Here is a 25,278-nt window from a genome sequence, read left to right on the forward strand (position 1 = left end):
CAGACCGTGACTGGAATCACTGCATTGGGCTGGGCCACAAACCGAGCCCAAATGGAATCATTTATGAAGTGGATGTGCAGCTCAGACCTAATAAAGGTCCTGGAAACACACACATTAACAGCTTGCTGTTCCGCTCGAGCACACTTAAAGTGCCCTGGGAATCCAAGGGGCATCTTGACAAGGGTTTGATTTCTGACTATTCTGCAGAACTCACCTAGGTAGAACGGTGACAGAAGCAAAGTTATAAGCATTCCTGCCACTCTTTATCCTGGGAAAATTCCTACTGACCTGCTCCTTGTGCCAGTGTTTGTTATTCAAGCCCATGGAGTTATTCCACCACATTTCAATAAGGTTTATTCAGCTGCCCAGGGCATATTAGAACTCTTGACAGATCAGTTCCAAAAGGCCTGAGCATGGCAGAACACGGAATTTCTCATGGCACCATGGAACTACAGAGGGATCAGAGTCAAGCCAGATTTAAAAAATAAATAGCTATTGAACAAGTGATTAAAATTTCCCCAATAACAGAAGGTGAAAGAAGCAAGAGAAAAAAAGCTCTTAAAATGCAATGCTTTGAGCAAAAGCATTCTGCACTTTAAGATCAGCTCGGATTTACATTCATATGCATCTGCACACACAGAAATATTGGGCAGATTCCCAAATAAAAAGGGAACAGCACTGCAGCACAGTCCTGAAGCACTTGGGGCTCCTCTTCACACACAGCTGCAATTCTCTAATGATTTATTTCCTCATACATGTTATTTCATGGATAACTCAGGGATATTTTGCAACTCCGAGCTTCTCCCAGTGAAAAGTAATCCTAGGAGATTTTATCCAAAGCCCACTTTATGACACTGAAAACTAAGCAACAACAACTGCTGATGTCCTCATGAATTGTGGGTTTTGAGCAACAAGTGATCAGGAGAAAATGTGCAGCCACACTACCCCAAAGAGACCCCACTGTGTAACTCTGAAATTCAACCACCATATTCCAGTTTTCCCATGCATGCTCAGAGTTTCTATTTGAGTCTAACGGTATTTGAATTCATGATGATGAACCAAACACCCGTTTTGATGGCCAAAGCAGTTGTCAATAAATACCCAAGACAGATACACATGACACCTTCCTTGATAAAAGCATTGTGATTTGATGCAATCAGTAAAATGGACCTGAAACTATCAGCTGTAAAGAAAAACCTGCTAGAATTGGAGACCAGAAAGAGAGGGTCAGGAAAGAGCAAGAACTGTATTTAGTTCAGCATTGTATTTGCCCCTGCCCTATTCTATGCTTACAATACTTTTATGGACAATGTAACACGTTCTGTAATAAAATACACAATGAACCAGCAAAAAGATATTGGTTTATGATGCTGAGATAAAAACAGCAACTTAAATGCTATCAGCGATTTCTCAATACATGGAAAGCTAATGAAACACTGCTGTAAATCTAGTACTGCTCACCAGGAACCAGCAAAACTTTAATGGTCATCTGGTATAAGGAATTTGAAGGCCAGTCTGAACACTGTAATCAAAAATATAAAATTCATACATCAGATGAAGTCTGGAAGTGAAGAAATCACTGTCACATGTTGGAGCCTCCTTCATTTCCTGTGTTGACCTTATTCCAGCCTGACTGTGGAAACACCCGAACCAAATGCAACCCAAACCAGACACACAAACCACGCCCAGCTGCCGGGAATCAAACCCTTTATTTTTCCCATGTCACCACACTCCAGGGCTGAAGCAACTGAAAACAGCCTGGATGTAGCTGTGCCTTTCCCCCAAAGGCAGAGATGTGATGATCATTCAGGCAAAGCCTAAGCAGACAGGCCTACAGCTGGTGGTCACAGTGAACAGCAAATCTGAGCACTAATTAATTGCCCACAGGCACTAATTAATTAACTGCCCGAAGCACAGTGATGGGTGCAGATGGCCCCCCGTGCTTGGCAGCACAGCAGGAGGGATTCCCAGGGGGATTCTCCTGTTCTCTCCAGAGGCTGACTCAGGCACAACTGCTTTGGCATTTCCTGGATCTACTCTGCTTTTTGTATAGCCAACAGTCAGCACTGAATATGGGTATAACTATACAGATCACAGTCTGAATCAAAACATTTGCAGGAACAGCTGAGAAAAGAGGAGAGGGAAAATGGGAAGAAAATTTTGGAAACAGGACAGACAAAAGATAGAGCTGACAAAAAGAGGAATCATGGGGGAGCTGCAAAATGAATACAATATAGAAGATGTGATAAAAATAACCAAAAAACCCGGAGAACAGCCAAGGAGAAATGGGAAATACTGCAGAGAACAAGGAAAAAAACCCAGCCATTGTCTCAACTTTCCCAGATCACTCCCACTTTCATTTTTAGTTTAAGAGATTTCATCTTATCTCATCATATCCCCAGGTATATTCACATCTGTGACAAATTGTGTGGTCTGACAAAACTCTCAGGCTGTTGTTAAAAATTCACACTGGGATAATAATACTGTTTGCATAGGTTTGCCCTCATCTGATTATCAGAAACAAGGATTTTAAGCCTTTTTACTTCAAGTGCAACAAAGACACAGCTGCCTCCTATTTGGGCCTTCTTCTCATGGCTATCCTGCCCTACAACATTTAAAGTTTAGGCACTTTAGTGCCTAAGAAGAGAAGAGGAAGGATTTAATTCCATAATATATCAAACCAACACACCGCATTTCATGGGTCAGAAGCAGATGATTCTTTGTACACTGAATGTCTACAGGAATGATAAATGTGGCAATATTAGATGTGGCTGGTAAAAAACGTTCATTTTTACACCCCTCAGGGTAGGGGGAGTTTTCAGTGCTACTAAGAATGCTTTTTTTCGCTCATTATCTCACAGGAATGTGAAGCCAAGACCAACAATTGTTCTCAAGGAAAATATCTTTCTCTCTATTTTAGAGGTTGAAAATCAGCAGAAACAGCAAAGAAATAGAAAGTTCTTATACGATCATATGGAAATCCTGCTCCCTGTTTGGCCATGCTGAAGTGAATAACAACAAACATCAACTGGGGCAGAAACCACTGCAGAGCAAATAGGAACCATATGTAACATCAGAATGGGTCTGTTCTCTGAACCTCCAGTCACAATGGATCAGCAGCAAAGTCATGAGTTATCAGTTCTACGAGCACTCTTGCCAGGCTTCTGAAATTCTGCTTCACCAGTTAATTGTACAGAACACAAATACAAACACCACTCCTAAAAATTCAAACACTGTTTATAACAAATACTAAATATAAATCCATTTTCCTTTTTTCTAACAATTCAGACAAGAAAGATTTCTATACAGTTAGCCACAAAACAATCTTATTTTTTTGAGAAGTGCACTTACTAAAGTTAAGTGTGACTGTTTTTGTCTTGCTTTACATTGTCTGACACAGCCTGAAGATTCTAAGTATCAAGTGTCTCTTTTGTGTGGGACAGATTAAACAAAACCTCTGTTAAACTTCTCAGATAACAGAATTTACCTGGTTTCCCAGAGCCTGTTTTAGCTGCAAAAGACCTTACCCAGCTATAGCCTGGTATTAAACAAAAAGCAGCTAAGTACCATTGCTTTTAGAGCCAACACACAACAACGAAAGATTGAAACCAACACCTTGATTTCACCGTACCCTGCTGTCCTGCTGATGACAGAATTATGCAGCACCACAGTAAAACCAACAAATGATTCACCAACAGCATACCAATACTCTGCACATAGAGTCCAGAAAGATAAGCATGAAAACACCAAAGCAACACACTCAGTAATTAATGCTGATTAGAATTTTCCACCGCTTCCCTTTTAGCCTTCTCTCCTTTCTACCGCAGGCTTTGTGGGTTTGGGTTTTTTTGGCTGTTTGGTTGTTTAAAAATGCATAAATAAATAAAAGAAGCACTTACCAAAGCTCCAGAGCAGCTTCTAAGAGGGCAGTTTTACCGGAACCCTTTATATAACCTCCTACTCCTACTCCCACCCCCCGCCCTCCCAGCTGACCCATGTTTGTTATAAACGAGGGCCTGGCAACTCAGGTGCAGGGACTTTCATTGCTCATTGCTTGATTAGTTCTGTTACTTCCAAACGCTGCAGATTAAATTCAGTTGAAATGCTCACCTGAGAGCAATCTGTGCTTAACAGGTGGCAGACAACAGAAAGTCCTCAGAGGACAGAGCTGCTTTTTATCAGAACAAAAGCTAAGACTATAGTTCACATCAATTTGATACCACAAAATCCACTCTCTAGCCAAGGTCTTTTTCTCAGTGGAATCTCTGATGTCTAAGGCAGGGATGTTACACTAAACATCTCATGGATCTGAGGTGTTTGCTTGGCTGAGTGGAGGTTTCTAAATGTCTAGAGAAAGGAAGCTCATTTTGAAGCTTTTTACTGAAATAAAATCCTTATTAGGCACAAGTAAGCAAAGGACACAATTTTAATGGGAGTCTGGCTTATGGACTGCCTGCAGATATTTGAAATGTGTCCAAAACTCAGCTGTTCACACTGAAGGATGGTGTGTATTTTGCTCCACTTGTGAAAATACACCTCAATATGCTCAATTCACAAGTCTCAATTCACAAGACACATCTTCCTTCACTCAGCACTTACAAATATTGTTGAGTTTATCTTTACAGAAATTACTAAAATAGTAGGAAACTGCTACCGTTTGTGAAAAGCCCAAAAGATCTGTGAATTAAACAAGTTGCACCTGTATCTACTGAAAGGCAGAAATTCACTTTGGTCATTTTTAGAAGTTAACTGAATATAGAAACTATAATAAAGAAAAAGGTTTGTTTTAACTTTTTTGTGTGTTTCTTGGTTTATTGGTCATTTTAATGTGTAAAACAATAATTCTCTTATGTTTAATAGTCAAATCAACTTTGTATGGTCACTTAAAAATGTTTTAGTTGTTCCACTTTTAATTTCTTTTTAATCCATAGTATTTTCCTGTGATGTTATTGAATATTTCCTCTAATTCATGTACTGCCATGTTATGTAAGTATTTTATCTGCTTTTATTAAAAAAAAAAAAAAATTAAACTAAGGAGAAAAGAAGGGAATGGCTTCATTTGTTACTTAGAAAATCAAGTTCACCCCAGTCTGGAGGGCCATACAAAAGCAGGCTTCCTGAGGAGTTAGGAAGCCCATTTTATTATTCCATCAATCCACTGTCTAAGGAAGTAAAAGAAAGAAGCAGCTTCAAATGTAAACATTAATAATAATTACAAAAGCCAAAGTAAAATATTCCTTTGCCTTCTGGAATCTCACAAAGGCTGTGCAAGCTCTAAAAACGTATTTTTTCAGACTCACGTGGGTATGAGCAGTGCTTTCAGATGAGAAGCTGTAATTCATCAGAACTAGAAAATCGAATTACTTCTTAGACTTCTACAATAGCAAATCTTACTCTAGAGAGTCCAAAAACCAGGAGTTAATACCAACGTGCCGAGTGCATCAGGCATCCCGTCTCTGCTACAACTACTGAAGTAAAATAAATCAAAATGCTGTTTTCCCAAGAGTCGTCTCCACAATCGTAATGTTTTAAGTGCATATTAAAATGTAGGATTTGAACACAATAAATTCACCTAATTCAAGTTACTCTCTCCCCGGGGTCTGTGGGACATACGTCAGGGGTATCGTTATCAGAATTTTGTCCTGCAAACCAGCTTCTGAGCTGATTTGGGGATTCAGATCTTTTGTTGTGCTCCCAGTATAGGCAAACAGATCAAATGGGAGGCAGACTTAATTTAGGTAACGGTGCACTGGAGGAATTCCCAGATTTGCCATAGAAGGAAGAATAAAACTGAGAAGAGTTCCATGCCAGTGTACCTAAGTTTGTTGGTTAAAAATATCTATATTACAGACTGCAGTACTGATACACTTGCAGCTCAGCTGAAAATACAGCTGTCAGTATTTTCTGATCAGGTTTGTATTTCTGAAAGCAAAAGATTAATAGAGATGACTGATGTGTGACACATTATCCACATTCTGCTCTCTCTTGCAAAAATACCAGACGAGTTGAGAAACAACCAGAATTTTAATGCATGTTAATTTGAGCAATGTATTTTGCATACATTTGCTTTTATTTTTGTATTCTGCAGGCAGCTGGAATAAGTAAAAAAAAATCTGTAATCATCTCAGAATTAGAAAAAAAAAATTGAAAGCAAAATCTTTATTCCATATTTATTATTTAAATATTAAAATAGTAAAATTATATACTTTGGCTTTCATGATCTTACCATGAAGCCATAAACAGATCTAGAAATGTTTGCATTTTTACTTTGGAAATGAGCTTCATAACTTGACTGGAACCCACCTGAAAAAAATTTGTTTTGTTTAACATGGTATTAGATAATAATAATTTTTTTATTTAACTAGGAAATGACTGAACTGATTGCACTTCAGTTTAATAACATTCAGGTTATCTTATTTGGCTGAAAATAGGGCTTACTAGATGGGGTTTTTAACTTTTTTCAAATTATCCAAACCAGGTCCAACAGCATATCACCCCTTATCAGTGTCTTAAAATCTCCAGGTGCAGTTCAAAAAGCCCCCCCATAAACCCTGAGGATTGCAATCTGTTTTTCCAACAATTACTCATTTTAAAACCACCTTCACACTGAGATGTAGGTTTAGGAAGAGGAGCCTTTGTAGGGTTTCATTTAATCTCTTTACAGGTAATACACACATTTGAGTCACAGTTCCTCCTCGGCAGATGGAAATAGCTTGTTCCATAGAAAGTTGGTCTCAGGTTTTAGGTGAGTGTTTTGGGAACAATCCAGACCCTTCTTCAGAACAAATACCTCTACTGATGAATTTAATTGCCCTCAACCACTCAGGGGAGGAGCCACAACATAAATATGGATTTTTACGAAGAAGGGTGAGAGTGGAACAAGCAAACAAACAAAAAAAGGATGCAAGAACAGAATGAAGAGGAAATAAGACATCAAGGAAACTTCCCACATTAGTCCAAGAATGTCTCGGAGTTAGAGAGACTGAGGCAGCCTTTAGGGGGGTGACTGTGGGGTCATGATGCAGAGCAGATTCCAGCAGCTGCGTGGGAGTTTAATTGATAACTCTGAAGTCATCTCCCCGAAGGCTGGTGAGAAGCACTCATCTTTATTCACTCTGTCAGCTGCGCCTTCTTGTTACAAGAAAGTAAGAAATAGAAATAAAATAAATTTGAGAAAAAAGGAAAAAATATTCAATCAATCAAAGCATACTCTAACATATAAACGAGGATTCTAATTAAGAAAAATAAAGATTATGTTCAAAATATATGATATGCTGCCAGATTTGTCTATGAACCAAATTCCTCAGGGCTTTTTGCTAGTTTCTGAAATAGCTGATCAAAGACACATGCTAATATTTTCAACAGAAGACAGGTGAAATGTGTTGGCATGCTGTATGAACAACCAAGTCTGGGAAGCCCCACATCCATAAGCAATCCAAGAATGAAACAGGAGACCAACCTACTCTAGTAGTTGTTCCATTGGAATTTTCCCATTTGGGGTGGTGGATGCCAGGGGTACCAGTAAAGCAGTTCTACCTCACTGACTCAAGGGAGCCAGGAGAAAAACTGAAATCCAGCATGTTACAAACAGTATGCTAACATTCCTACAGGAGTAACCAGTGCAGGACATAACTGGAAATGACATCTGAAACGCCACGGTCTGTCTTCAGAAGAGAGAAATGAAGAGCTAAAAATCCCCAGGACCTCCTGAGCAGAATGCAACGTCGTATGCCTTAAATTCATGCTGACATACAGCGAAGCTCTTCTGTTTTAACATATTTGGGCATGTTGTCCTAAAGCCTCAGCCCAAGTCCCAAAGAACAAACCATGGTTGTGGCAATTGCTTTGTTTTGGCAACCCTCACCTTTTTTTTTTTTTTTTTTTTAAATTTCTATCACATACTAGGGGAAAAAACCCTCCTGTCACAATGCAAGAGATTTGTTTTTACTGGAAACATTTCCTAGGAGCCTAAATTCTGCCATCACTCAGAAAAAGCTTAGATTTGCCAATATTGAACATCTCTACATAGTCTCAACTGCTTAGCAATTCCAGGTTTAAGTGCAGTGCGTTCATAAATGGAATGAAGGGACATCATCACTCCCCACTGCCTCCTCCAGCACAGAAAAGAGAGAAGTGAAAGGGGTAATCGAGTGATGACATTTAGTCAACAACTTATTTGAAAGTCAAAAATATCAAATTCTTATATTTATGCATTATATAATACTGCAGAATTATATAATAATATTGTGTATGTATATATATACACTATATATATTTATACTTGTGTGTATATATGTTTAAAAACCCAGAACACAATCCTGACAATGGCTAAGGTGGATCACAGAAACTCCAGCTCTGTTGATAGCAGCCTGTGACAGCTGCAGCAGATGTTCAGTTTTGAGGGGCTCAGGCTGATAAAATTGTTATATCTGATAGGGAGGAAGAAAGCAGCAGAAAATGTGTGCAGTGCACTAAACTGTCATCATGTATAAAATAACTTCTACCAAACTAAATGACAAGGTAAAAGAACATTTAGCCCTAGGCAGTGGGGAGTCCCATGGATTGAAAATGAAAAATAACAGATACCACGGGGAAAATGGGAAATGCAATACACGTTCAGAATATTCCATCAAACAACTATTTAATACAGCAAGAAACAGGGCATTCTGAAGACCTGACTTATTTAATGGCAGTGTATCCATACTTCATTTAGCCTGGCTTCTGTTGAAACACAGGATACATGGTTATTCTTAATTTAAATTATCTTATGACCCTTCACCGGGTCTAACAGTTAACCAAAATACCATTGTGAAGTTATACTGATATAGACACAAGTGCCAAAATACTCCTTGCTCAGACAAATGCATGCTGCTTTCTCAGCTCCCTTACAGGAAAATTATGTTTTATCTCACATAAGGCCAGCTGTCAGAGAACAAGACTCTCTGTTCAGATTTACAATATTCTTAAAATAGGCATTTACAAAAATAAATAGCTCTCACCCATCTCCCATGCAGATCTAAGATTTCCTCACATGCCTAGTCACACTCGTGTATCCACCAGGCTCTGGAAAGCTAAAGATCCATATCCCGGTTCCCATCAAAACACACAACCAAGCCCTGGAAATTCAAGTATTTTCTAGAAATTTTAGACATGGAAGATTAATTTACTTCCAAGCTTTTAAAATGATCCATCTGTGTAACATAGCAATTCATATGTTCACACATAAGGCAGTGCCCACAGAGCCATCACCATGGCTGAAAAGCAAATTATGTCTGTGGCAACTCCACAGAAAGGGAAGAGAAATAGCAAAAAAGTGAGGACAGAGTCTGGGAATTTAGCAAGTTCTCTGAACCAGATAACTTCCCTTCTGTGCTGGCTACAAAACGGATAGTTGGGGAAAAACATGAAGGGAAATGGTTCAGAACTTCTATTTCGTGTTATTTTAGGCAACAAACTTGGTAGAGGTTTGAGGAAAGCTGCCCTTGCACATGGAATAAGCTCAGGTCCTGACTTTAGGGTCTCAAGGAGCACCACAGCCAGACAATGGAAAGAAACCACACAAATACCTGACACACTGTTCAAAGCCACAAGACACATCCAAATCCAACTCAACAGTAACTTAAGTCATGTTTATGGAACTGCTTTACAGTCACTTCAAAATGAACTCTCATCAAGATAACATAAATACAGCAAGTTTCAAACAGAAAGTTATGCCATGTTGTTAAATTAGTATTTTCCATAAGTAAAACATTCAGTATTACATTTCTGAGGAAGCAGCGTGTCACTGGAAGTGTTCACCAATCTTCCTGCTCTACTGAAAGACTGATCAGACATTTTGAAAAGATATTTGCAAACCACTTCAGCTTATCTCTCCTTCCATAGAACCAGCTGCACTAGGCACCCTCAGAATATAGGACCCTCCCTATTATTCAAAACATGTCTTCTAATGCAATATACAGTAATTAATTATCCAACTAGTAATTCATTTTATCTGGGTTTTAATGGATGTGCAGCCAGTCACAAACAGGAAAGAGCAGGTGTGAAGTTAGGACACCACCAAAATCCATGACATGCTGTATTTAAGGGAGATTACCATGATCCAAAGAACGCCTTTCAAACTTCTGTTTTGTGAGACTAATACCAGGAGTTATATAAACAAACATGGAATTATGATTTTCTATGTTTTTATGTAAGCACTGTGACTCACTTTCTTGCCTATTACTATTTTTTCTCTTTTTCTCTTGATTTCTTAGCCAACTCTTCAGAGCAGAGATTGGGAACCTGGAGTTGTGCTTTCAGTGAAACCTCGGAGAACCGGACTCGTGGGAGCCCTTTTTGCTGTATTTTAGTCTCAGTGCTGCAGTGGAGGCTGAAGAGTTTTGTGCCATTATGTAACTGCCTGGCAGCATGTAGCTTCAGGCGGTTATAATCTGGTTTACTGCTTGTCATTTGCTAATACTTCGGGTTTTTCTCTAGCTTATGCTATCAGGGATGTTACAGGGGGGGTTGCCTTCCCCTTCCCAGTAGGAGAGAAAGCAGGCTTCAGCCACAGCTGCCAGGTTCATGTGGAGAATAAACCACATCTCCCTACTCGTCCCATCCCCTGTGCTTCCCTCTGCCTCAGCACACAGAGCAGTGCACTCTGCCCTGCCACACAGGGCGTGGGCTCTGCTGATGGCTCCTATGGCACAGGAGGCTGAAGCTGAGCAGAATCTTGGAGCACAAGCCCAGGGTAAGATGCGGGTGGTGCTGTTCCAATAAAATCTGCTAATCAAGTGCATTCAGCAGGGTTGGGCAGACTTCCAGATTTAACCATACCATGGCAGACAGCCAGGAGCGGGAAATAGCAACACACTTGGTTGTGTGCAGGGACAGACAAACAGGTCTCTGCATCACTGATTGAAGATCCTCATTTCTTTCAGAGCTTCAAAAATTACAGGCTATTAAAGAAGGCTTCACATGTCCTTGATAACAGTTCAGATATCTACTTGCTCTTCTATTCTCTTACAGTTTTCCTGAGCAAAATATCCTTTTTCCTTCATTCTTTTCATCCATGCCAGGTAAGATAAAAAGATATAGCACACCGAATTCTTCAGTATACCTGAGGTAAGAATTACAGTGGACAAGCTCTCTCTGGGAAGGGAGCAGCCAAGAGCCAGTGTGAGGTCTCATTAGGCGTCTGCACCCTGCTCATATTGCAAACAAAACTAAAATGGTATTTTTCGTGCTGTATTTTATTTCTCTCTCCATGAAATCAGTCTCCTTACAGGGAGAGAAAAAAAAATTAAATCTGAAAATCTGACAGAAGCCCAGAATAAACTAAATATGAAAATAAAAAGAACAGAAAATGCAGAGCCCTCAAAACTCTAAGTTCTTGGCTATGTTCTGTAAGGGAGAAATTACTTTATATCTATTTTCTAAAATATAAAATCACTATGTGTTCTTCCAGGGAGGTCCTGAATTTATGAAAAGTGATTTTTAAAAGAACATAAGGATAATTTAAAAGGATAAAAGAAGAATTTTTAATAATCTGAACTGCTCTTGCCAGAGAGGAGATAAGATGGAATAGAGATGAGCCTAAAATGGATGTGCAGATTCCTTTCAAAAGGTGTTCTTGCTCCACTTAATGGAAGAGGAATAATGGGAATTAGCTCTCTTAATGTATTCTCTGTCAAAATTTTCTGTCACAATACGAAATGTCAAATTTTCATTTGAAATTAATTTGAAATATTTATTTGGAGATGTGATACAATTATATCACAAATTCTGTACTGCAAAGAGTGACATATCCAAAAGAAAGCCCCCAAAATTTTGACTGCATTCTGAATGGTATGACCTGTAATATAGAAACCAACTGATTAAAGGATGCAGTGTGGGAAATAAAAAGAGGAGGAAAATGCCACACACAAAAGAAAAGAAAAGGAAAATAGCATTTCTTTAACACCATTATTTAACAACATTAAACAATCAAAAATATCACCAAGTTTCAAAGAGGAGGAGATTTTCTTGCGCGAGCCCATGTCCAATAATCTCCATCTTCTGAAAGTATCCAAGCTTTTGGACAAGCAACTTTTCTACCACAATAAATGTCACATCTGGTTCTTGCAGGTGCATCCAGCAGGTTCCTTGGAATAAGTTCTGGTAAAATCTACTGTGAAGACATCCTAGTGCAGCAATGGGAGTGCCTATGAAAGGTGATAGATTTCTCTTTTGTGCATCTTTTGCAAATGCCTAATGAATTATTACTTACTGACCCAAGTAATGAAACCTGCCAGACCCACGTCAACCCAGTGCGCAGCTAAGAAGGTAAAGCAATATTCCTGTCTGGGATTTGAGTGGGCTCCTTGCTCTAAGGATCTTTTGTAAAATGCTCTTTTCTGCAACCCCATAGCATAGGTGCAATTCTTTAAAATTTAGTTCCAGTATTAAGACATAAAAGGGCCACTCCGGGCAGAACCTGGGGCATGTCTGGAATCAGTAACTCTGGGTGAGACCCTCAGCTGTACCAAGCCTCACGTTTACACAGCCAGCCCAAGCAGGGGAGGTGACAGCAGAGGGACAGTTCACTGCAAGGCCACTGCCACACACCCAACCAAAGCACAAAGAGAACTCCCAGGGAAAGGCATTCACATTATTCCCCTCTTGGGAAGGAGGGACTGCATTATAAGGAATACAGCACAGAGCTGCCCATCCTAAAGCAGCTTGAGATGGTTCTACTAACTTAATCCCAGACAGAACCACACAAACTTCTTCAGTCTGACAAGCAAAAGCTTTAAAATAGCTCTTTCAACTAAAGACAGCTTTCATACAGACTCAATATAATATCCTTTTAGATACTTGTGGCCACCTCCAGATGCCACATATTTTAAAAAAAACAAACTAACCCTCTGTGGAAGTAGAAGGCCAGCACACGTGCAAAGATCACTGTATCTGCACAAGACCTTGAATCAGGAACATAATTGCATATTATAAACTTGTTTTACAGCCACTAAGAGACAGAGCAGTTTCACTGAACAGCATTTCTTTTTCTTTTTTTTTTTTTTAATAATTTCTAAACAGATTAAAATCTCTCAGAATCCTAGAGGGATCAGGAACCTGCTGTAGACCTACTGCTAAAATCTCATTTAGGTGCAGTCACACTCATACATGTTCAGCACCGGTGTGACCAGGGCCAGAGAGCAGCTCCCAGTAGTGTCATCTCTGATCTGCTGTCAGAGAGAAGCCACAAAGCTCAACTTTTACCTAATCATAGATTCCAGCAGTGGGAGAAGCCAAAAGGTCCTTTAAGTACCTTGCAAATAGTGCTCAAACACTAGAGAGATGAAAGAAAAAGTTTAGGAAATTTACATTTAACACTTTTTCTGGTCAGACAGCAACTGACTGTGACTAACCTCCAGTTAAAGAGCTCTTAGGATACAGAGAAGGAATCATGGTCTGCCTAGTCAGGGTGAAAGAAAAAGGAATCCAGCCTTAACTGCAGGTAGAGCTGTGAAAAACTGAGGGCGCACTTTATTGTCTTTTTTACTACAGTTAATTTCTAAAATAAACAACATCTCTTTAAAAAAGGATCAGAAAATTCTTCTTCAAAAGTATGGCTCATCTTGCCCAAAACTGTTATTTTGCAGTTAATATTTGCAAGTAGTAGGTTACTACCACAGTAAATGACACTTGCAATATTTGTCTCTGCATATGGAAGACATATGAGGACGAGGAAGCAGATGTTTGGCATGAAGGGATGCCCAATGTCCATGTGGAGGCATCAATATTAGTATGACTACATATAAACTGCAGTGCCAGGCAGCAATTTTCATGTAGGGTTATGCCTTTAACATTCAAGTCTGCTAAAATAATGGAGGCACTCAAAATTCCCTATAAAAAATCCGGTAAAATCTTTTGTAACAAGGAGTGTTAGGCAGCCAAAATAACGGGGTTGCTGTATCACTCTGAGAGTAGCCTTTGTTTTATGTTCTGTTCTAATTACCATCATTTTAGTGTATTTCCATCCATCTGTCACAGAAGAAAGAACAGACTTCACCGCCAGCACCCACAGAAGTTCCAGCAATCAGATGCAGTGTACCAAGGTTCATCGTGCTGCTGGAATGCTTAAAGGAGCTTGACATAAACATACACTTGGCCTTAAGATCAGGCCTCCCTAAAGCTTTGGAGGTCTGTTCCCAGGCCTTTATATAAATACCAGCTCCAAAGGAGAATTTAAATTCAACATGTCTCTTGGACAGCCAATGCAGACAACTAAAAGTTCCTGAGGCAGAAACACACCTCATGAAAAACAAGGTGCTGTTCCTGAGAACAGTCTTTAGGTGGGAAGAAAAGGAGGCATTTTTGCTCTTTACCAAGGTTCCCACAAACCTGAGCAGCTGGCAAGTCAGCAGAAGACCCTTTTACAGACCACAAACCCCCTCCCACTTTCACAGAAAAGCATTCAAATACTTGGAGCTGTAGAATTTTTTGTTTTAAATTTGAAATTAAGTTAACTCATAAGAAAACATTTTCTATGTAGGTTTTCTTCCTAGTAAAGAATGATTACACACAACTGCGTGACCATCACGACTCCTGGCCATCTGAAATCAAGTTGAAATAAAACAAGTAAAAACATTGCAGAGTCTTAACACATAGAAAATGTTAAAAAATATGCTTAAAAATTAGGGTTAGACTGCTCTGGTTAAAGGGTTTGGTTAAATGATGACCATTCTCATTGACATATTGTGACAAATGCTTGCTGAGTTTCTCTCCACTTTTAACTGATTCAAGTATTTCTAAATCACTTTCAATAAGAAACTGTAGCTGTATATTCCAACACAGCTGATGCATTAATACAGATATTTAAGAAGCCAATGTATGGCAGCTCATGCCCCAGTAAAGACTTCAAATCTAAATGCAGCACAGCACTCAAGCAGAGGCAAAAGAGGCCACTGGAACTTCACAGAATAAACAGCATTTTCCCCAGGTTTTCCAAAACTGAAAGCAAAGGAAGCAACAAGCTGATTAAAGGATTTTTTAATGGGGAATTAATTTCTTTCACATGAAACTCATTTAACAACTTGCTGCCTCAAAACAGTTTCCAAAACCCTGCCTCACTCGAGCCATGCCATGTCTGTCAAGTTTGGATGGCTTGGTGCAGGAACTGGTGTAGCATCCACATAAGAAACAGGGCTGGAACTTGTGCTGTTGAAAATCTCAGATGGTGCCATGGCTCCTTTGCTGCCTTTTAGGGCACTGAATCTCAGCGGTCCTGTGTGTTCACCTTGGGTGTCTGAAGTCCAGGGTTACCCCAAGCTGCAGACAGTGCTGCTACCGTGCACTGATGATAAACAACAACCACAGTGACCCGAACACCAGTCTACATCAAACGGCTGCTGTTGCCATCCAGAGGGTGGCAACTGAACAGAAATTTAAAGTATTTTAGATCCCTTCAAATAAGCATCACCCCATAAACAGAAATAGGATAACAAGTAATTTTAAATAAAAATATTAAAGTACAATTTAGATCTTCTCTCTCTCTTAGGCTTTGATTTGCATACCTCTGTCATCAATTCACTAATTCCAAAATTCTACTCGCTGTGGCCAGCAATACACAACACTGCTTTAAACATACTACTCCTTTTTTTCCTAACTAACTGCAGCAAGACAAGAAAACATGTTCTGACACATATCCTGTCTCCTGAAACAACCCTCGTGGAGAACAAGCCAGGCCTCCAGTGGCTCCCGCAGCCCAGTAAATCCCATCCCCGCTGGCACAGCCACGGTTTTAATCTCAATCTGTCAGCACAGCGGCACCCCCCAGCACACTTAGAGCAATATTCTGATAAATCCGACACTGCTGGTACCCTGTGAGCAGCCTTACATAAACAACAGCTCTGGAATCCATGGATAACAGAATGGCTTTGCAGGTAGTACAGAGACCTGGGAGAGGGAGCAGGCTTGCTGCCTCTTGAGAGACTGGCATGGAGGCAGTCGGGATGCAAAGCTGCTTTTGGGAATGCATAACATACAAAGTATCAGATTCCACAAGAAACCAGGGTGTGTAAAAACTGCAGGTGAAGTCTTCAGTATGCTGCCAGAGATGCTGTGTCAGAAAGTTTTGACATGTTCAGGACAATGGTTCAATACTGCAAAAACTCTCAGAACTCAAAAAGAGAGAGACATAACTTTGTCACTACACCAGAGGAAGAATTTCTCGGGGTTAGGAATCTCTGTTAACAAATGACTTCTGCAGATACAGATAAAATCAATTGTATTTTAAGTGATAATGAGAAGTATCTCAACTGGTTATATTTTTATTTTTGCTGTTTGTTGTGGCTTTTACATACAAATGCTGATAAGTTATAGGAAAGAACTGCCTGCATTCAACACTTAATTGAGAGAAAAATGAGGATTGATCTAATTGATCAGTGTTCTACAAGTAACGCACAATATAAAAGTAAAAAAACCCGTTCTTTTGAAAGTTTTCCATTACTGTCAAAGCTACTGCTGTGGAGGTTACCCACAAACCCTTCTGCAAAACAGAAGTGACGGTTCAAGACCTCCTCTCCTCCTGAAGTTAAAGGAGGAAGAGCTGGAAGCACAGCACCTGGTGGTGGCTTTGCACAGAAAACAGGACAATTCCGAGCTCCCTTGTTCCTTCTCAGAACATCGACCTTATTAGCTGAGTGCAGAACATTCAGTTCTTATACATGCAGAACTCACCTTTCAAATGTGAATCTTGGAAAAAATGGCATTTCTCCAATACAACACAATTTAATCCAATATACACTGGTCTGCTTTAGCCCAAACTAAATTATGTCCAGCTGCATTATTTTGATGCAAAACAAGAGACAGAACTATTAATCTTGGAGAACATATACACCTGCCCTTTTCACCAAGGACAAATATCCCCTTTAAGGACTTCAATAAACACTTCCAGGTAATACATGGTATTATCCCTGAGAATCATGGGTTTATCATCTTTTTTTTAAACAAAACAGTATTCACAGAACCACAAAAAAAGCCACAGAAGGAGATAACAGCAGTCCTTGGAAGCAGAAGATCTTCCCTCTTGAAGGTCTCCCAGTCTCAATGATTCACAGTATTTTCCAAAATTCAATTTTTCTTTTCTAAACAGTGTTTCAAACCTCTTTAGAGATTACAACCTGTTGGACTGCAAATGTATACCCTGCTGTTTAGAAGCTGGTCTCAAGTAAGTAAATCCCAAAAAACCCAGAAAAATTAGATAAGTACATTCATCCCATTCATCTCAAATGGATAAGGGCTGTGAAGCTTAAAATGTGAGAGTTTAAATTCCTGCATTTATTAGTCATATCAGCGATGACCACACAAGGCATCATCTACTTAAAAGTATTTTCAGTGATGGGATGCATTTCAGTGCACCAGTGGCAAAGGAGGCAACCACCCATGCCCCGGTGCAAACAACAGAATATTCCAGCAGCCTTCTGGATAGTCTGTACTTCCTTAAACCCCACACGGTGACAGCAACAGTTCTGGGCCACTAAGAGCTGCTTGGGTTCTGCTGATGCCTTCTGGACCCAAATGTTTCATCCTTAGTGGAAACTACAGTTTTCCACCAGAATTCTGATGGTGCTGCAGATCAGAAACAAAACCCATCTTTCCAAAGCATGCGTTGGACATTCAGCAAGTCCCCCAAGACACAGCTAGTTTGAACACATGGTTCTAGTTCCCTTTAAAGAGCACAATAGGCAGAAGCAGTGTCAAAGTACAAATATGAGACATTCATTCTTTCCATCCCAGCTGTACCTTCTAAAACATGACACTGCCAAAAGCACACTCCTAATGTGACAGATCTCAAAGTAAAGGGTACTGAAGCTGTACAATACATTTGGTATGGAGAGGGAGGTGCTGTCAGGTATAATAATAACAACTCAAACATAAGCACGGAAATACACAACTCTCTACATGGATTACACTTCCTATTGCAAAGAGTATCAAAATGTATGTCCGTACAACATACAAAGGAAAACATTTTAATGTCATGATCCTGCAGATGCCTCTAAAATACTGATTCTTCTCTGAGCAGCCCAGTGTCTATTTCAGCAGCCTTTTGGAGCTGATAATACCTTTGGAACCAAAATAAACTTTGATGCACATGCACTGTACTTGATGAAATGCTGCTGCTTTAACACACCCTAGAGAGGAGGAGAAGGATGCTATGAGGATACACAGCAGCCAAAAGCTCTTCCTGGGAAAAGTGAATGGCTTTCTGCAAACAAGGATTATGTGACAATTGTGTGGTTTGGTTACGGAGTGTCAAAACTCTGGCATCAGCAGATGCTTCCATAGCACTCCCACACCGTGAGTCACCTGGGACTGTTCTGGTTTCACATCATCCAGAAATCGCTTCATTCATGCTGAATTGGGTGAACAGGGAGGGCAGCAGATAGCTGTGCTCAGAGGAGTGGCATCACCAGGCAACATCCTTCATGAGGATATTCTAGGCTCAGATTTATCTCCTCAAGTAGTAGCTACATTAATTTTCTATTTTACTGATGTAAATTTCCTTATTCTGGAGAGATTTTTTAAAGGGCTACCTTGAACACTGTAACTGTGTCTTTATTTTGTGAGGTGCAGTAAAAAATCAGCATTTCTGTAGGACAAAAATGCCAATTAAATCCACTTCTCAGGCAGAATTTGAGAGAAAGAGACAATAAACTGGACAGATGAGGAGCAAGACCTGTTCTTCTGTAGCCATCTTGCACCAGCACACTTGGGATATTTTGTCTGTAGTGCAAACAGCTGAACTTGATTTTGATTTAGATTTTCTGGATATTAAAACAAGATTAGTTTGAGCTACGTGTCAGATTTATGGCACTCTCGTGCTGGGATTTGCTGAGGGCAAGGAGAGCTACACCTGCCTTCTGTACGAGGTCAGAATTGATGAGCTGGGGTCCCAGCTCTGGAAACATCAAGGTGCCGGAGCCACGATTTTGCAGCACTGTTGCACTGAGATCTTCCCAGTGCTGAAATGAAGTGCTTTGCTTTTGGTGCAGTGCAATATAAAAACTTACCTTCCCTCCCCTATTATTGCAACATTTTGAAGCTTTGCTACAAAATAATGATAATCAACAGAATCTAGACATTCAGCTTTCACAGCGACTGCTGCTAACAAATCTGAGCTGCTCTAAAACGGCAGGTACAAGCCGAGCTGTAAGAGGCGAGGAGGGGGTATTTTGCCAGCACTACATTCTCCTCCCTTCCCTTTAAACCCCACCCCACCCCACCACCAGAGAAGTCAGCCCCCTTACCTGATAATATCATCGTTGTGCCCGAGGAAGAATTTCTGGCTGTGCTCCCTGGTGTTGTAAACCACGCCGACTCCAGCCACGAAGTACACCACCTCTTTCCCTGCCGTGTAGTACAGGTTGTTGCGGCACTGGTGGCCCCGGTAGCCGTACACCCACTCCAGCCGGAGCTGGCAGCGCGGAGCCGTCCGATCCGCCATGATAACCAGCCCCCTGCCCACCGGCACACACAGCCGGGCGCCGGCCCGCCTTCCCCCGGCACGCTCTCCCCTTCCGAGCGGTGGCGATCCCCGCCCGCCTGCCGAAGCCTCAGGTGTCCCTTCCGCGCGGGGATGGGGATGGGGATGGGCAGCGCATCCGCGGATCCGGGATGCCGCCGCCGCCGCGCTACCGCCGCGCCGCCACCATCATCTGCTGCCGCCGCTGCCCAGGACGAGCCGCCGCCGCTCCGCCGCCGCTGCGCGACCCGGGCAACTTCTCGGGGGCACAAAAACACACCTACATAAGCAGCAGACCGGGCTTTTTTCCTTTCCGAAGGCAAAGTTACTTCTGTGCGTCACCAGCACCACCTGCCAAAGACTCCCCGCTGCGTCTCCCGGGTTGCACCTTCTTGGTTTCCTGCACAAAGCTTCCTGGGCGCTCTTCTTTTTAACATATCTACCCTCGGGGCTAGAGCTGGAAGAGAAGAAAACACAAAGCCCGTGCTCTTGAACCGCAGAGCGCACCGTGTGTTTAAAATGCAAAGGGACTGCCTGGACAGGGGAGCTCTCCTTGGATGGGGGAGCTCTCGTTCGATGAGGGGAGCCCTCCTTGGATGGGGGAAGCTCTGCTTGGATGGGGGGAGCTCTGCTTGGATGGGTGCTGTGGCCGCTCTGGGGGCTTCTGAGGCTTTTCAGCAGGATCCAGTGCTCCGAGTTCTCATACAAGCCCTCTCCTTCAATATCATCTCATATATAACATCCAGCATAAATATGGGAATATTACCCCACCTTTCCTCACGCCCCAGCAACCAAAAACTTTCTCCTTTTGGAGTCTATAGCAACTATGTAATTAAGACAATCTTATTTTCCCGTTTTCAGTCACAAAATACTCCAAGTCACCATGAGGTAGTGGGGGCTGTGGCCTTTTTTTTTTTTTTTTTTTTTTTTTTTTTTTTTTTTTTTTTTTTTTTTTTCACTGTCATCCTTTGGAATGATATTATAGGGAATACATTTCCTCTCTTGCCTTCTGCTTTTCCTAAAGCAGAATTCATACTACCATTGTCAGTCGAGCGTGGTTGCTGCATGTTGTTGGTGATAAGACTTTATAGTATCACTGCACAGGAACCCAAACCCAGCCCTCCAGACACTCGGCCACAACCGCAGGGAAGAGGATGCTGGAATCAGAGGAGCAGAACCAAACACCCATTCACAGAGCACAGCGCCAGACGGACGGCAAGAGGGAATTCCAAGGCTGACAACCCCTGTACCTTTTCCCACACAACACGCCTCACACCGACCGAGCTGAAGAGCGACGTGCCGCCACCGCTCGCACACGGGGTCGCAGCACCAGCAGCACTCCAGGACACGGCACAGAGACACCCGCCCTCGGGGAATGCGAGCCCCGGAGCCTCGGGAGCCGCCTCCGACGGGAGCGCCGGCCCCGGGCGGGCGGGGCGATGGGCGGAGCCCTCACGGCGCCGGCCCTGAGGCGGAGCTTCCTTCCCGCCTCACGGGGCGCGCGCGGGCGGCGGCGCGCGCCTTTCCCGCCCTGCTGGGGGCGCGCGGCGCTTCGCGCCCTTCCTCCTGAGGGGGCCCGCGGAGCCCTCAGCGGCCGCCGGCACAGCCCAGCCCAGGCCAGGCCAGGCCAGCCCTGCCGCGCAAGGCACACGCAGATTTAGGCAAAAAAACCCCATCTTTCTTCTTTCCCCGTGTGCAGTAGTCTCCAAAAGTCTCACAAAATACAGCCAAATTCGCACTCACCTTTTTTAATTCCTTCCCCAACAGCCGCTCACCACAGCCACCTTGTTTTATCGTAGAATCGTGGAATACGTTGAGTTGGAAGGGATCCACACGGATCATCCAGTACAGCTCCTGGCCCTGCACAGACACCCCGACAATCCCACCCTGGGCATCCCTGGGAGCGTTGTCTGTGCGGGAACAGGCTCTCTGTGCCGGAGCTTTGGCAGCCTTGGGGCCGTGACCACTCCCTGGGGATCCTGTTCAGTGCTCCAGCACCCTCTGGGGGAAGAGCCTTTCCCTGATCTCCATCCCAACGCCCTGACTCAGCTCCAGCCGTTCCCTCAGGTCCTGTCCTGCTCGTGGGAGTGGAGAGATCGATACCGGCCCTTCCACTGCCCCTCACGAATTCTTTGATCCTTCCCCACCCTGGTATTATTCAAAGGAATAACTTCCATGTGATCATAGCTTTCTTTTTATGATTTTTTTTGTTACATTATCTAATTTACATTAAAAAATTAATCGATGTGACAGATAGGCTCTTCACCTACCCAACTAGGACAAACAAAAAACTAGTTTCAAGCCTCTGCTGGCATGGCTGACACTTCTCTATGAACAACAGTGGTCAAGCTGAACTTCGTATTTAATCATTTGGGAAAACTTATATCCTCAGTTAAAAAAAAAAAAATATAAATCATTATCATTACTTTAGCAATTAAGTACACTAGTCATGAACGAACACCCCATAAAAACCTCAAAGAAAAACCTTAAAATAAACATGTGGAGCAATACAAGTTCAGTTTCATTCATTTTTCTATAATCTGTACTCTCAAGAATTTGGTACATTTTCGATAGTGATTGAATTAATTCAATTTAAGCATGAGGTTTTGTGTATTTTTTTTCCAATTAAAAAAAAGGCATTATTACTTTCCTGTTAGGAGCTGTCGTGTTGCTGAAAATGTTCCTCAATGCTGCAGCCTGCTGTTCACTGTCAGCACAACGTAAATATCCTGGATGCTCTCATGGGGGTTTTTTTGGGTGTTAATTCTGGGTTCTGAAGTCCTCAGCATCACAAAAAGAATGGAAGGAGCAACACAAACCAAGACAAAGTGTGAACCTAAGTAAAAAAAGGGGCATTTCTGTTAAAAAAAGAGTAGTCTGGATGCACTTCCTATTTCACATAACTGTAAAAATGAACACTTTAAAATAGACTGAAGAACTTAATTAAAAGAGACATAAAAATTGGCAATAGCGGCAGCATTTTTCCTCTTCGTTGTGGCAAGGAGCCCATATCCTGTGACTTTACTACTTGTGGTTTTTTTATATGAAATGTAAAAACCAACTAATGTAGCACCCTGGACGAGTAGTACCTGAATGACAGTCACCTCTCTGCTGAAGGGACCATTTGCTGCTGCTGTTGGGTTTTTTGAGGGCTTTGGGGTTGGTTTTTGGTTGGTTGGTTGGTTGGGTTTTTTTGTTTGGTTTGCTTCTTTAAAGCAAGCCTTGTATAGAAGATGCCAGAAAGCACCACATCTCGAACTCCAATCCTCTGTGATACATCCTGCCCACTCTGTACATATCCAAGAGCTGTGATTAACAATGAACACTGAGGTTTTCCCTCCCAGAAACATCTGTGTTATGTCCTAGATCTCTGCTCCACAAAACAGGCTTTATAACTCTTATTTTTATGGATGAATGTACAGCAGATGCACAGAGATGACATTAATTGGTATTTCAAAATTGGTACCTCTTATTTGAGCTGCAAATGCTTTTTAAAATTATATAAAATCCCTAAGAACTCAGGGGAGGGATCAGAAGCAGGAGGTGTGATCTACTTCTGTTTATTTGTTGCCTGGCACTACATTTATCCAATCCTGACTGATGCCTCTCAGTGTTTTTACCATTTAACTACAAAATCTTAACAGGGGAATTGGCTCTAAGCTCTTATTCCTTGTGGGCAGAAATACTGATTTGCATTAATGAAACACTTGGATCCAGCCAGAAACAGCAATAGGAAAAAAGGAGAAAAATTGGAGACTTTTCCATCCTCACACCCATTTTGGAGAGAGACCTGGCAGACCGGACTCTTTCCAGAACCAGCCTGGAGGGAAAGCCCTTCTGACCAACGATGACAGATTGGTTCTGCTGCCATCCCAGAGCTGTGCAGGACAGCCAGGAACAGCAGATGGATCAAGGCTCCCCATCCCACCTCTGCACTCAGGACACAGAGGCCCGAGGTCTCCCAGACCCTCTCTCTCACGGGATACTTCCTGCCTTCATCCAGCCTGGGGGGCTGCCTTTCTGCCATCTCTTCATGGAACCTCAGTGACCAATTTAAAATCACTGCAGAAAGCTTGATCTTCCCACGGAACCTCCTTTTTTTCCTGCCACAGCAAGGATGGTGGTGTTCCTCGCCTTTCTGTATCCTGTCTGCCATACTTGACTCAACTTCCCTCCTACGATTCAGCTGAGACGTGTTTAAATCTTGCCACGAGTTTACATAACTGCTTAGAAATCTGACTTTCGGAGTGAAGAGAACTTTGATCCGACCTCTTCATTCTCTCGAGTGCACCAATAACCCCCGGCGTGCAGTCCCGGGAGCAGCGGCTCTGCCGCAGCTCAGCATCTCCCTGGATACAGTGACCTCTCACGGACGATGCCGGCACTCGGTGAGCAGGGGACAGTTTTGTCTCACCTGGGCGTGGGAGGAGAACAACAGTAGCAATAAGAGACTTGTAACAAAATTCATGGTGGGCCCAGATAATTCTTGCCGTTACAACGTAATGAGCCACCCCAGCGTCTCATCTAGCAGAGAAGGAGTATTGTGTGACATTCCTTACTTTGGAATACAAAGTAAATGCTATTTCAGACACAGAGAAATGTGTATTCACGCTGCACCGCAGCTGTGGCGTTCACCGGCAGCGGGCTGATCAGCTGGGCGGTGGTGTTGAACAGGGGAGGATCCGGCGGGCACCGACGCACGAAATGCTTTCCCTTCGCTCCATTAGGTGTTCCAAAGCCAAGCCGCCCGTTCGATGTCCGTGGCCGCGCGTGCTGGGGCTGCCCCGCAGCCGAGGGCCCCGGCAGCCCGGCCCGGCCGCTCGGCTGTGCTGCATTATGACACACTGCGGATGCGCCCACGTGGGGCTCGGGCGGCCCCGCAGCGCCCGGGCACGGCAGCTGAGGCGCCCGCACCCTGCACCCCCTTCCGCAGCACCTGCTCCAGGCTCCCCGGACACACCGCGGGGACCTGCTCAGGAGTGGCCTCCACTGCGCAGTCCACGGACACGGCTGAGGTGTCCACTTTTCCCAGTAATTTTATTCTTAATATTGATCAGGGATTTAGCAGAGCCTGATATTCTGGTTGTGTTTTTTAAATGAAAAGGACTAATGTTTGTTCCGACTCACTGTGATTCAAGTTTCTGTATTTCTTCAGCCACTACATTAGCAAAGGTAGCAAAAAACAAACAAACAAAAACAAAACAAAAAACAAACAAACAAACAAACAAAAAAACCCAAACAACAACCCAGCCACCAAAAGTAGCAAAACTATCATACCTGCAAGTTATTTATTGCAAAGTTGGATTCTTGAAGACCCTACCCATTTAAAGTCTGTGAACTCGAGCATAAGAAAGGAGACCATGGTGAAGGGAAAAAGCATCTAAACCAATATTTCACCAGGACACAGATTTCACCAGGACAGAGATTAAGAATTCCTTTCTTTACCATTACCATTAATCTTCCTCATACAGAGTACAGCCCTAGCACAGAGCATGTTCCCTGTGCAGAACAGATGGATTAACAGATTATTTGCATTAATCTAAAAGAAAACCCTTCCACCAACACATACTAAATTCTGATGGCCAAGGAGTTCTGGGGTTTTTTCCCCACATTGTACTCAATTTGCCAGGATATGGGAAGGACCCTCTGACACCTTCCCTTAGCTTAGAATGCAATGTGAGGGTCCCTCCAAGATGGAAAAAGGAAGACTGGCCTGACTACAGGACAACTCCTCTTCTTACCAATGACAAGCAACACAGCTGGGAAGTGGTTTGCCTTAATTAATTTTC

The 25,278-nt window shown here is 42.4% G+C and overlaps 1 protein-coding gene across 10 annotated transcripts in view; it reads right to left on the bottom strand.

Annotated features, from left to right (window-relative positions):
• Window positions 1-21,367, bottom strand: part of EML6 (EMAP like 6) — a 90,950-nt gene extending 69,583 nt beyond the window's left edge. For 4 of the 10 annotated variants that reach the window (XM_032103831.1, XM_032103834.1, XM_032103832.1 and 1 more), the window contains exons 1-2: window positions 20,740-20,877; window positions 19,275-19,946 (exon numbers count right to left, since the gene is read on the bottom strand). In XM_032103831.1, coding sequence (XP_031959722.1) covers window positions 19,275-19,471 — 197 coding nt within the window. In that variant the 5' untranslated portion in view covers window positions 19,472-19,946; window positions 20,740-20,877. Of the gene's footprint in view, window positions 1-19,274; window positions 19,947-20,739; window positions 20,878-21,232 lie in introns of those variants that run through there. The other 6 variants (XM_032103838.1, XM_032103837.1, XM_032103836.1 and 3 more) reach the window with 3 other exon arrangements.
• Window positions 21,368-25,278: the final 3,911 nt, after the last annotated feature.

Source organism: Corvus moneduloides, chromosome 3 (genome assembly GCF_009650955.1).
Source record: "Corvus moneduloides isolate bCorMon1 chromosome 3, bCorMon1.pri, whole genome shotgun sequence".
Taxonomy (NCBI): Eukaryota; Metazoa; Chordata; class Aves; order Passeriformes; family Corvidae; genus Corvus; species Corvus moneduloides.